General features: G+C 40.9%; 1 protein-coding gene across 1 annotated transcript; it reads left to right on the top strand.

Annotated features, from left to right (window-relative positions):
* The first annotated feature begins 481 nt into the window (after nt 1-481).
* On the top strand, nt 482-11856 carry pex3 (peroxisomal biogenesis factor 3). Its single transcript, XM_084083423.1, has 12 exons — nt 482-662; nt 2212-2343; nt 3225-3306; nt 4310-4353; nt 4957-5078; nt 5263-5329; nt 5954-6008; nt 6105-6276; nt 6662-6732; nt 6840-6962; nt 7883-7979; nt 8681-11856. The coding sequence occupies exons 1-12, from the start codon at nt 590-592 to the stop codon at nt 8762-8764; spliced, it is 1122 nt and encodes a 373-aa protein (XP_083939549.1). The 5' UTR covers nt 482-589; the 3' UTR covers nt 8765-11856.
* The last annotated feature ends 2110 nt before the right edge of the window (nt 11857-13966 follow it).

Genomic DNA, 13966 nt, shown 5'->3' with positions numbered 1-13966 from the left:
AAGCATTGACGCGATTTCAGAGGGAAGATAATATTGGTCGGACCTTTTCAGGCATGTTTAATCAAACACCGATGATCTAGACCAGTGTTTCCCAAGCCTTTTAGCTATTAGATGTTTGCCCGGCACCCAAACTACTAGTGAAAATAGCAGATCTACAAGCTCACAACGCGGCGCGAAGATCGGCTGTTTTCACCACTTCTTCACACATTTGTTTTTATGGAATTTCTTTTTTTTTTATTATTATTTTTATTCATTCATGAAATTCTTTTGAAAAATCATTGAAATGTTTTTGTTTCTATTCATGAAAAATGTTGCATTTTTTTTTGTTGGATGAAAAATAAAGAAATAATATGTTTCGACGTTTACTCGTGACCCATAAACATTTGTCCACGTCCCACAAATGGGTCCCGACCCGCTGTTTGGGAAACAGTGTATCCAGACAGGGTTAATCAAACACCTGCTTTTCGATGCTGCTCACTTCATGCTGCTGTCAGCTAGCATGGATGGTTAGCTGTCATGTACACAACATAAGTTAAAAACATTTCAGTGTTATTATTAAGGTGCAGAACGTTTACACATTGACACCACAATGTTTTCCTCGGTCTGGAACTTCGTGAAGCGCCACAGAAGGAAGTTTATTTTTACTGGAGCCTTCATTGGAGGTTAGATCTGATCAACTTGTTTTCTCACTGCTATGTAGATAGCATGTAGCACTCCTTATGTTCTGTCTAGCCTTGGATCAAGACTACCATAGATGTATTCAGTGGTGTAGAAAGTACTCTGTATTTACTTAAAGTAAAAGTGTCAATACTGCCATGTAGAAATACTCTGTTACAAGTAAAAGTCCGACAATCAAAATGTACTTGAGTGAAAGTACCAAAGTATTGGTATCAAGACATATTTTATGTTCAAAAGTAGAACGTACTCATTATGTAGACTGTGCCATTTCACACGTTTTCAAATGTATAAAAAAAAACTTGGAAATAGCAGATCTAAGCTCACAATGGTGTGAGCTTGTAGATCTGCTATTTTCAAATGGCCGAAATGTATATAAGGCTGAAGTGGTTAATTTATGTTTTGTAATAATAATCAAAATCAAGTGAGTGAATGATTGAATACTTTATAAGCAGGAAAGTACAGTTCAATATAAGGTCTGCTAAGAGGATTTTAAACCCAAGAAAGCCTATGGCTTGTTTCCATTGGGGACCTTTGTACTCAGTTCATAGAAGTAACTAGTAACTACAGTTTTCAAATAATTGCAGTGGAGTAAAAAGTACAATATTTCCCTCTGAGATGTAGTGGAGTAGAAGTAAAAGAAAATAATCCAGTAAAGTAAAAATACTTCAAAATTGTGCAGTACTTGAGTAAATGTACTTAGTTACTTTACAGTACTGGATGGATGTATTTAATCGATTTTGACATTTGCATAACTATGAATACGAAAGTAAAAGTCAGACTATAAAATACATGATAGTCTTGATCGAAGGCTAGCTTATGTCATAGTTATCATAAATATGTGTTTCTTTTACTCTGAGAGTGTACAAATGGAACCCAATGGATTGGGTTCCATTTGTACATAAAAGGATAAATAATCCTGAGGATTTTACTGTGTATATCATTATAGTGCTATACCATGGCAGTGGCATTATGCCTTAAGTCAGAGTGATTGTAAATCACATTTACAGTCAAATGCACTTTAACTAATTAACTAAAAGCCCTTTTAAGTACATGTTTTGGGGATGAAATGTAATCCCTAAATGATAATCGGTTTAACTTAAGTGACCTGACAGAGGAGCATGCAGCCACTGTCACTGTTTTTTCCTGTGGTCAATTTCCCAACTCGGTGTGCCAATGTGACACAGATTGATACATATGATATCAATCAGTGATATTACATTATCCAAAATGCCAGATGATATCTAGTCTAGGGCTGCAACTATTGATTATTCTATTGTATCGATTACTTTTTTTCCCGATTAATCAAATCAAAAAAGTAGAGAAACAAATAAAAAATATCTACATGCAGTATATACACATACATAGCACACAAAAAAACTCAGCAGGTATGTACCTGAGGTTAAACATAAGGTGCAGAAAGTGACTTGTTATGCACGCTGTGTGTTGTGATGTGGTCCCTGCAGGGGTGTATTTCCTGGGTAAAAGTGACTTTTATGCACGCTGTTGCTGTGTGTTGTGATGTGCTCCCTGCAGGGGTGTATTTCCTGGGTAAGTATGCCCAGAGGAAGATGAGGGAGATCCAGGAGAAGGAGGCGTCAGAATACATCTCTCAGGCCAGGCGACAGTTCCACTTTGAGAGCAACCAGAGGACCTGCAACATGACTGGTGGGTGAGGAGTTAATGTCACTGCTTCATCATTACACACTATCAAGTCCTCTTTATTTACTATATAGAGCAGCACATTTAACATTTAACCCATTAAGACCTGAGACCAATTCTACAAAATGTCTTCTAAATCCTAACAGTTTTTTTGTTAAACTTATGTTGCTATACAAAGCGGTTCTCAAACTTTTTCATGTCAAGGACTCCCAAAATGTATATATTTGGCCGCGGACCCCCATCTCAAAATATTTTGTTCCAGGGACCCCCCAGAAGCAAATATTAGAGTTACAAATGTTCTCTTTGAAAATATATATATTCAAAGATTTGCACACATTTTCAAGACCTTTAAAAAAATAGCAGATCTACAAGCTCGTAGCGTGGCACCCGTTGCCACGCTACGAGCTTGTATATCTGCTATTTTTGAATAGCCAAAGAAATCTAAAGTGACACGGATGCTTTTCCGGTCTTAATGGGTTCAAAACAACAGGAGTTCACTGAAAGAGAGATGGAGAAGCACAGTATTTATTTAGTCTCCCTATTCAACCCTATTTGGCACGTTGTTTCCATTTTATAGTGTTGTTGGCTAGTCTGCACTCTTGCATCGCATACGCAGTAGCATATGGAGGATGCTTAGTCCATCCCTTTGGATCATCCCTTTGGGACCCCCCAGTTTGAATGCCTTACAATAATTACAGAATATGCATGGCAGATTATGCAATGGCAATGTGTAAATGCCAACAACATGCAAAGCATTTTTGGGGTTGTTTATATTTCAAATTCTCTGAGCGGAGACAGTTTTAAACAAACAAGTGAAGCCGCCACTCTGGTCTTGTTGTGTCTGTGCGTGCATGTGACATCATGTGTGATGTGTGTCCCCACAACAGTGCTGTCCATGTTGCCTACGTTGAGAGAAGCCATCATCCAGCAGTTGAACTCTGAGAGCCTGACAATGCTGCTCAAGACCAAGTCAGTACAACACACACTGGAAATAGCTTTTTCATTTTAAGAGTTTGTTTTAATTGTTTTAATTTAAGCTAAGTTAAGTTTCTGGGCAGTTGCTATACACTGGCTGGTGTTTTTATTTTATTTTATTTTATTTTACAAAGTGGCACAGAGAAAGACAAAAAAGACCTTTATTAATGTTTTGTTTAGCTCAGTTGAACATCTACAGCCGTGGTTCTCATGCCCACCAATTTTTAAGCATTCAAAATTATATATTTTTGTGTATTTATTATTGAACACAAAATATTAAAAAGAACCCTTGAATTTGTAAATTTTAAGTATTTGAAAAACGAGGTTGGGTGCGCCCCAACAATACACTCCTCTCTTTCCTTTCCGAGTTTTGGGTTTCGCCCAGCCATGCGTATCCAGACCGCTCCGCCCCCATGAGCTCTAGCTGACTGCTCTAGTGATCATGTTACCTCAAGTGTCTCAAACTAAGATAAGATAAGACCTTTATTGCTAGAAGGATGCATTCCAGACAATGTAAAGAGTGCCTCGTTCATCCCTAGCTGTGCGGAAACCCGTTTACTCTGATTGAGAATAAAACACCATGCTATCTACTTAGCTAACCCAATGCAAAGTCATTCATATTAACATATAATAGTTTTGTTTTCAATTTAGCTTTTGTATTGTGCACGATATCCTAGCTATTTCTATTTGTGAAATAGCCTTATTTAGGCTATATTGTAAAGGTAAAAATCCTGCCGAGGGCATCAAATTGCTCAGGGCCGGGCCTTACGGGACCCCCTACAGCACCCTTACAGGTCCTTCTCAGAGTTACAGACCTGTGAGGGGCCATTTGGTTCCTAACTATCAGTCATTTAGCTCGGACCGCCTGGAACCCCCTCAAGGACCCCTGGGGGTCCCCAGGCCCCACTTTGAGAACCACTGATCTACTGTACACTCCGGTAATGTCCTAAATGTGTAATCCTTTGTAATTATGCCTTCTCTTCTGCCCACATCGTAGACCAGCCAATAAGGTGGAGATCTGGGAGGACCTGAAGATCATCAGTAAGTGCTTCATTTTCAGACACGACCAAACTATCCAGGTTGTTCAGTCCAACAAAAGCAACTGAACTGAATACACTCCTACAGCCCCGTCCACACCAATGATTTGCAATACAATGCGTTGCAACCATAGAGTTAAAAATAAGGTTGCAACAGAATCCCCCAAAACTGTTGCGACCTGCAACAGGGCAATTCAGACCGCTGCAATGTCTCGCAAATCCTTGGTGTGGACTGCGCTTAGCCTGTTTATGATGAATGACTAATCCCCAAACAACAATGTTGAGTACAACGATGAAAAAGACACTCTGTCAACTTGACTTCATGATGAGTGGTCAGGTTTTTGCCCGTAGTATCATGGCGGTGCACTGTGGGGCTGGGCGATATGACTTCAAATCAATATCACGATTAATTCATCGCGATTTAGATCGGTTATTAATAAAAATGTAAACGATGGCCCCACGAACCCTGCTTCTCGATTATTCGAGCAATGAGCAATTTTATTGGTTTTATTGGTTCTAAATGTCAGTTTCTATGTATTTTCGGTAAATTGCCCAGCCCTGGTGCACAGAACATATATGTTAACTTTATTTCATGATGTGTGTACAGGTTTTACTCGTAGTATTGTGGCAGTGTACAGTACCTGTATGCTGGTGGTCCTGCTGAGAGTCCAACTCAACATCATAGGAGGATATCTGTACCTGGACAACTCTGTAGGGAAGAATGGAATGGTGAGGACAAGTGTGTCTGTCTGTCTGTCTGTCTGTCTGTTTTGTTTTTGATTTCCTAACTGTGATCAGGAAACTTACTGACGTGTGTGTGTGTGTGTGTGTGTGTGTGTGTGTGTGTGTGTGTGTGTGTGTGTGTGTGTGTGTGTGTGTGTGTGTGTGTGTGCGCGTGTTTTTATCTCTCCAGACTCCTCTGGCTCCACCAGATGTCCAACAGCAGTATTTGTCCAGTATTCAACATCTATTAGGAGATGGTAGGCCACACACACACATTTGAATGTATCGAGTCTACATTTATAAAATACATATTTTTTTTACATATTTTTTCAGTTGCATCTGATGTCATATGCACTGTGTCTCAGTGCATGTATCCAAACAAGTTTGCAGAATATAAACGACATACATGCACATTTGCGCTAATGGTTTATATTTTACTTGCCTAGTAAGGAAAGCTTCCTCTAAACCTAAATCAAAAGCACAGCCAACTTACAATAGGAAAACCTCTCTCAGTCCTCATCAATCACAATGACATCCGGTGTATTTGCAATACATGGGGGTCATTGAATTGGAACATTTTTGGTTTCATGAAGGAGGTTTTATAAAACACAACAGAGGAGTCAAACATGGATGACAAGTCTTTAGTAATGATGTCAACAATTTTGTCATGGCTGGCTATGTACAATTCTTTGCAAACTGTTTAATATATGGGACCTGATGATGTCCATGGTGTAGATACTAGACAATAAGAGTCATGCTTATTGGGATGGACGGATTATGTTTGGATGGCAGTAACGCACACACATACCATGTCCATGTCTTGTTGCTTTTTCATCAGTCTCCATCTGCCTTCTTCCTCTCTCTCTCTGTGTTTGTCTCAGGTCTGACCGAACTGATGTCAGTGGTAAAGAGAGCAGTCCAGGATACACTGGGAGAGTGAGTGTCTGTCTGTCTGTCTGTCTGCATCTCTTGTGACATTGCTCTCACCCAAACGTTGTTTGTGTGTGTGTGTGTGTGTGTGTGTGTGTCCAGTGCCTCTCTGAAACAGAGTCTGTCCCTCTTGGAACTGGAACAACAGCTGAGCTGGATCAGAGCGCTGGTAGAGGGAGGCCAAGGACCCCCTGGAGGGCCGGGTGGGGACGCAGCCCAGAGACGCCTGTCCTGGTACATGATAGCTGACGAAGAGACCACACTGTCTGATCAGGTCACAAGAATTATTTTTATATGCTTTATTCTTGGTTGTATAAAGCAGAAAGGGATAGAAAAATGTGCTACTTATTAAACGTAATTTCAGAAGAGGAGCGATTCCTGCTTTGTAGATCTGTAGATGCGTTGTGGAGCTTCTATTTTGGAAAGATTTTGAAAGTGGTTAAGTCTGGCTGTGGGTTGTACATATTGAACCAATGAAAAGAATCAGCAAGTGTAACTAAATAATTACATAATATTGGATCCATTGGAATACAGGCTATTTTTTCCATTTCCTGACAGCGTGTGTGTGTGCGTGTGTGCGTGTGTGTGCGTGTGTGCGTGTGTGTGCTTGTGTGTGTGTGTGTGTGTGCTTGTGTGTGTGTGTGTGTGCGCGCGCGCAGGCGTGTGGTTTGACAGAACAGGACGTTATGACCATCAAACTGCTCAGTGAGACCAGAGACATGCTGGACAGGTAAACACCACACCAAAGACACCGTACAGCATTCATAAAATCGTTGTCCTAAAATGTTGATGTTCTCACAAGTATAGTAATACAAACGTGTGTTTGTGTGTCTCCAGTCCAGACTTCAGCGCTGTTCTCAACACCTGTCTGAACCGAGGATTCTCTCGTCTTCTTGACAACCTGGCCGAGTTCTTCCGCCCGCCTCCCGGTGACTCTGCCCTCAGCTCTGCTCCTGATAGGTCAGCCCCCCTATTGGCATGTCTTTGGACCAACCATGATTCTTTTCACGACAGATATTTTGTCCAAGTAGTACTAGTAGCCGTCAATGGCTCTACTGTAATATTTTGTTGCTGTATGTTATAGTGTGATACAGTACACTGTATATAATGCTACAGTATGTGTAAATACTAGTGATGTGCGGGTCGGGTTTTTTCATGACCCGCCCCGCCCCGCCCCGCCCCGTCACGGAACCCAACCCGCCTCAACCGCCCCGCGAACCCATATATAAATCTATGGCTCAACCCGCACTGCGACCCGCGGTATAAAAAAAAAATCTGTAAAATCATGAAGGAAAATAATCTTCAAGTATACACCCCAAGTGTATTCAAACTGTTTTATTGTTATTATTCTTATTCTTATTAGGAATAAAGACAAAACAAGAGCATATGAATTTATTTATTTTTTGCGTGTGAGAGCGGCTCACATAATTGTGCGTGTGAGAGCGGGCCGCATAATTGCCTCTGAAATCCTGACTCGACCACCCGCGCCGCGGGTCCCGCGGGTTACGGGTCGGCCCGCTCATCACTAGTAAATACATTTAGAAAAATAGTCTTTCATCATTCTGAATGTGCGACCTGAATCCAGTTTTCATCATAAAGACTTTGTGGTTAAAATAAACCAAGCCGACGGTCATCTGCAAACAGCCGAGCGTTGGGGTGGTCTGCTTGGTGTGTGCTTATTCCTGGATATCGTCTTTTTTGTCTTAAGGGCCGTTCACAGCAAGCACTATAACTATTTCGTTCACCATTGTCTTTGTTATAGTTGTGGTGTGGACTCTGTCTTCCACTTGAGTTAGAATGATTATTAAAACAATATCTTAATAGTATAGTGCATGGTGTGAAGGGCCCTTCAACTGATATGTCTGTGTCCGTCTCTCCAGTCTGTCAGCAGTCAGCCTGCCCCTAGCTAAGATCATCCCCATCGTCAATGGTCAGATCAACAGCATTTGCAGTGAAACACCCAGCCACTTTGTCCAGGTAACGACTCAATGTGTTAACAATTCAATGTGTTCAGTTAGCCTGGCTTTACTTTGGTCCAGTTAACAACTCAATGTGTTCAGTTAGCCTGGCTTAACTTTGGTCCAATTAACAACTCAATGTGTTCAGTTAGCCTGGCTTAACTTTGGTCCAGTTAACAACTCAATGTGTAGTTAGCCTGGCTTTACTTTGGTCCAGCTAACAACTCAATGTGTTCAGTTAGCCTGGCTTAACTTTGGTCCAGTTAACAACTCAATGTGTTCAGTTAGCCTGGCTTTACTCTGGTCCAGTTAATAACACAGTATGTTCAATTAGCCTGGCTTCACCTGGGCCCAGGTAAAATCCATTCCTTGGTGCATGTCACACAGTAAAATCCTTCGTTTGAATTTCACTCTGCGTATTTTACTATGCACCCTTTCTCAGTCCGAAGGATAAATACCTTGAGACTATTCTTGCAAAAGAAAGGAAAGTGAATTCCATCCATCTTTATTAGGATTATTTTTCAGGACCTTTTCAGGACTCAAATTCAAAAACAGCAAAAGTAGCAGCTCGACAAGCTCAAAATGTGACGCTTTGCGCTGCGTCAAGTAGGGTGTTAATTTGCGAAAAACACAAAAGGTTAAAATAGATAAGAGATTTCTGCCCGACAACGTCATCCTTCATCTCTCTTTCTATCTCTCTATCTCTCTCTTTCTCTCCAGGACTTGCTGATGATAGACCAGGTGAAGGAGTTTGCAGCCAATGTGTACGAGACCTTCAGCACGCCACAGGAACTGCAGAAATGAACCAGGAAGAAACAAACTGTACGAGAGGACAAGGAGGAGGAGGAGGAGGAGGAGGAGGTGGAGGGTGATTGCAATGAGCCGAGAGGGACGGAGATGGGAGTAGAACGCCATCCAACGTTCACTCCTTCCTTCTCTCACTCTCGGCACCTCATAGTAGCTGCAGAAATAAACAGGCTTGAGGGGAGAATGGGAAAAGAGGAGGATTTGGAGAGGGGAGAACAGAGAGAGAGACAGACAGAGAAAGACATGAGAAGTGTGGAAGACAATTCTTCTGCCATTTCTCTCTCTCTCACTCTCTCTCACACACTCTCTCACTCACTCTCTCTCTGTCTCCCTCTAGTGTTGGAAGACCATATATTGCTTTTCCCACAATAGGAAGATGTGTGTTTAATTGTTCTTGAATGGAATATTTGGATATACAGATCATAATCACAGGGCACTAACGTGGCCCAGTCTGACATCCAACTGCATCTTGATCTTGGCAAGTGGAGTTCCCAGGACTGGCATATAGTATGTCATAGAACAGGAAATGACTGAGTGAGTAATGAAGACAGAAGAGTTACTACAAACTATATTTCCTGTTTCAACAAAATATTGTTTGAGAAGTAGATAATATATTTTAGTAAGCTAAACCTTTGTAGGGTCGATCAGATACAAGCCATGTTCCAATTTATTTAATCAAGATTTTGATGAGACTGTTTTTTAAATATTTTTTTCTCCTTTCCTATCACAAACATTGTGTTTACAAACAGAAATGTCCATACCACATTGGCTTTGCTATGTTGGAGTGTGTGTATATCCCCCATGGGTCCTTGAGAGGGATGCAGGGGGTCCCCAGAAAATGTTGTTAATATAGCATCGAAATGTGTTTAACCACTTGGTGATTTTATCAACATGGTGGTCCACAATATATTTTCAAATGGGGGTCCGCGTCCAAATACAAATTAATTTGGGGGTCCTTGACATGAAAAGGTTTGAGAACCACTGGTCTATATAATGTCAGTCAAGTAATTGTCATGGCGACTTAATCGTAGCCTGGAATCCAGACTGATTCGCTCGAGGCTAACTTAATCTAGGTGGAGGGGAATATGTAGTTTCTTCTCCTGCACACTAGGTGTCACTCTTCCGTGGATGTCAACATCAATGGAAATTGTATTACATTTTGTTGTATTGAATTTATATATGAGGGGGTTTACTCAAATCATGTGTGTTTGTTTTTAAATTATGATTCCACTCTCCAAACAGTTTTGTGTTTTAGTTAAATCACACTGGTCATTTTGTAAGGGTGGGTAGATTCATACACGGTCAACCATGACACATAGAACCACTTCTTGTCATTCTTTTGAAAATCAATATCATTCTTCATCCCTTCTTGACATGAAAAGGTTTGAGAACCACTGGTTCTCAAACCTTTATTTGATCACTTTATTTATCCTGTTCACATTTTTTTTGTTTTTCGTATTCTGGAAAGTCTCACTTTTTTTTGTGGTACGTTGTTTTTTCTTCTCCCCATTCTCTGTTGGTGCAAAATGGTTCTTGCAAGTCAGCTAGTCTGAGAAAGTTCCTTGATGATGTTAATAGTCTGTCGGCAAAATGGTTGTTCAGTTTAGTCGTTATAGCAATTCCCCCCATGTGTATGAATGGTCCCTGTAACCCCTAATGTTTGGTCTGTGGGGCGGACATAGCTGAGTGGTTAGTGAGCCCGCCTAGGGAGCCAGAGGCCCTGGTTGCCCCAGGTTCGATTCCAGGCCAGGCCAGCATATGTGTCGATGAAATGAAATTTGTCCCTGAGCAAGACTCTTAACCCCTAATTGCTCACAGGTTCTCATTGGAAACAAGACCGCAAGGACTTTCATGAACGACCTGTTAAAAGGAATTATCCTTTGTGGAGGGTGTGGACCATAGACATATAAAGGTAGACGCCTCTTCTGGCTCTAAAGCATGTGTATGGCGGACGCACTTCCGCTTCTGGGGGGCAGCTGGAAATTTCCGCTTATGTCTCAGAAGGGGGCGCTCAGTAGGCCAATGAGAGGCAGGTGGGGACGGGACCACTAGATTCTGACAAGTCCTGGAAAAGACGTGCTGTGATTGGCCAGTAGTCAGTTGGTCCTTGAGGGGGTTCCAGGGAAATTCCCCATCAAAATGAGTTAATATAGCATTAAAATCACTTAAACCACTTTTTTAAAAGAAAAAAATGTTTAATATTTCTGAAACACATTTAACAAAATCTGCTGTGGGGGTCCTTGTCAACTACACATTCATTTGGGGGTCCTTGACATGAAAACGTTTGAGAACCACTGGCGTAACTGTGGAGCAACACACTATCCCTCCCAGTTCCCAGACCACTACTCCTCCTGATGGCTTTTCGCCCGCGAACACGGCCCTGCCAGGCTGTCGGAACACCCTTTGATGAAACCTGGAGATTGTATTTGATCATTTTTATCTTCTCTAATTTCTGACGGTCATGCGTTGGGACAAGAATTTATATCTGAAATGGTTTATTTGTGTCATGCTCCAATCAATCAGAGAAATGTATAACCCTAACCCCAAATTAAATGTAGTGTTCCTGCCTGTGTGCTTGGTAACTTGCCTGATACTGAAACTGAATCTTATTGATGTAATAAACCCCACCTCTCTGGCTGTCCTGGGATGTAGGCTAAAACAAACACTAATGATTTGGAAAATGCTAATTTCCCTGCTTCAGACAACTGCTCTCTGATTGGTTTGATGGCTTATCATTGAATGTGATTGGACTAAAGTCTTCCTCCTTGGCCTCACTAGGCACTGTGATAGGCTGTTGACAGTAGGTATTCAATTTAGGTTCTGATGAAATTGTTTGTTCCTGTTACCTGCTTGGCAGATTATTCAGCACAGTCAACTGAAAATGTACTTCTGTGTATTATACATTATTACCAGTATGCCTTTTTGTGCTGAATGAATCAAAACTGAGATGTATGTTTTGTAGCAAATTACTGGGAGAGGTAATAAAAACAATACTTTCTGTGCTGTGTTTTAAACTCGAACTAAAACATCTTTGGCTGTAGAGAAAAGAATCACAACCTGGGAAACGTGGGTAAAGCAGATTTAGCTCAAGTGGCAGCAGCAGAAGCTAGTCAATAGACAGTATAGTTCGTGTCAAATCATTTACATGAAAATACTAAATAAATGTACAGTATTTACCATATTTATAAAGTTGTAGATTAGCTACTGGGCTTCAACAAACTGATTTAGTGTGACATTTTTAAATGGTTCCTCCATAGTCTTTGAATTCTACAGTAGGCCTAGGCCTATGTGTCAGCAGAATAATGCATCTTTCTTTTGTCTGTCTTTCTTTCTGAGGAAAGACCTGCTGCCCATGAGAGAGTTGGAACCAATTTGGTTCCATGTGTAGAAGCTGTCTTGAGAGATAAGAGCAGTGGTTCTCAAAGTGGGTTCCAGGGACCCCCAGGGGTCCTTGCTGGGTTTCAAGGCGGTCCCCAGCAAAATTAGTTAATGTAGCATAACATCTGTTTAACCACTTTAACCCTAGTACAATGGCTATTTGAAAAAAGCTGATCTACAAGCTCACAAAGCTGCATGATGGATTGTGACCTTGTAGATCTATTAAAAAAAAAATATAACAACACAAATGGGGGTCCCTGGCGAAACATCTTTTCAGATGGGGGTCTGTGGTGAAATACATAATAATCTGACATGAAAAGAATAGACAAAATAATCATATTTGAACTGGGGACACCCCAACCCGACAAGCACTTGGAATTGCAGTACTTGGAGTTGAGGTATTATATTTAGTTTGATGCGGTTTCACAAATACATATTGTGAAAATAGCCGATTTACAAGCTCACAACGCTTGCGAGGTGTTGTGAGCTTGTAGGTCAGCTATTTTCTAAATGTTTGCCTCTTTCTCATATTATTTGACAGTTTGGCCAATGTTTGTTTAGTTTATTGATTTTTAGGTATTAAAATTGTCTTAAAAGTCCTTAAATTGGAACTGTACTGATAGGAACAAGAATATCTCACTGCCTTTACTGCCCTGCTAATGCTATTTTTGCATGTAATGCTATTTTTGCATGTCATTGTGCTGTTCATTGATTGAATGATGTGATTACAGCATTAATATGACAACTGAACTCTAGTACAAGTCAAGTGTGTAATAATTCTGTTCTTTTTTTCTCCTTTTTCATTTAGACCACAGGTTTGTAACTATTATAACTTATGTACAAGCCTTATTGGACAGTCAGGTGTGCTAGTGTGCACTGAATAAATATTGCAAAGATCCAGCTGGCCATTCCTTTCTAATGTCCTGACCCCTCTGCTCTGTGACACTGTAACCAGCAGTCATACAGTCCTCCACCTCCATTTCACAGTGCAAGGACCAAGTATCTTACACTATGTAAATTGTTATAACGTTAAGGTTGTGTTAAGGAGATGGTTCAGCATCATCATAGATATTGAATAACATGTCAGCCTCCATACACAAACATAAAGGCATGGGCCCTGGAGAGTATCATGTTTTTTTTTCATTTAATTTAATTTATTAATACAATTATTTTTTTATTTGCATTTACTTGAATAATATTCACCGCTTGGGTGTCCCTAGCAAAAAAAAAAGAAAAGTAATACAACTGATCTACAAGCGATCGTTGCATCGCAATGCGACGTGACGATAGCTTGTAGATTTGTCCTTTTTTTTGCGAGCGACACCGTCGTAGCCTACACCACAGACTTGTGTGTTTGCGGTGTCGTGGACGACGCTGCGGCAACGTAAACAACACACTAGCCTGGGATCAAAACCATTTTCAGGTTTCTGATCCGGTTGGAGCGGAAATAACTTTACGTCATCAGGTGGCCGGAACCAATGACCAGAACCTCCAGTGCCGTGCATCTTCAAAATGATTCCCCTAGTTTAAAATGTGTTTAGTTTGGTATAAATCGTTTTGTTTCTTTTGCTATAATAACCGTTTGTTATGTGCGTATTTTATATTAACTCGTAGCGCGACTAGCGAGACTATACGAATTGAATTGATTCGCATTATGTGGGGAACAAAAACAATGCGACGCCAACCGGAACCAACCACCGGAAACACGATTCTATGCTTCCTTTTTCCTAAACCGGATCACACGGGCCAGTTTAGAATGAACACCAGGCTTTCCTCTGAAGTGGAAAGACTGGTGACGCGAGGTTAACTGTGTACGCAGCC

This window comes from Gymnoscopelus microlampas (genome assembly GCF_963454915.1).
Source record: "Gymnoscopelus microlampas genome assembly, chromosome: 16".
Taxonomy (NCBI): domain Eukaryota; kingdom Metazoa; phylum Chordata; class Actinopteri; order Myctophiformes; family Myctophidae; genus Gymnoscopelus; species Gymnoscopelus microlampas.
The sequence above is the reverse complement of the archived record's forward strand: the minus strand, read 5'-3'. Positions and strand labels throughout refer to the sequence as shown.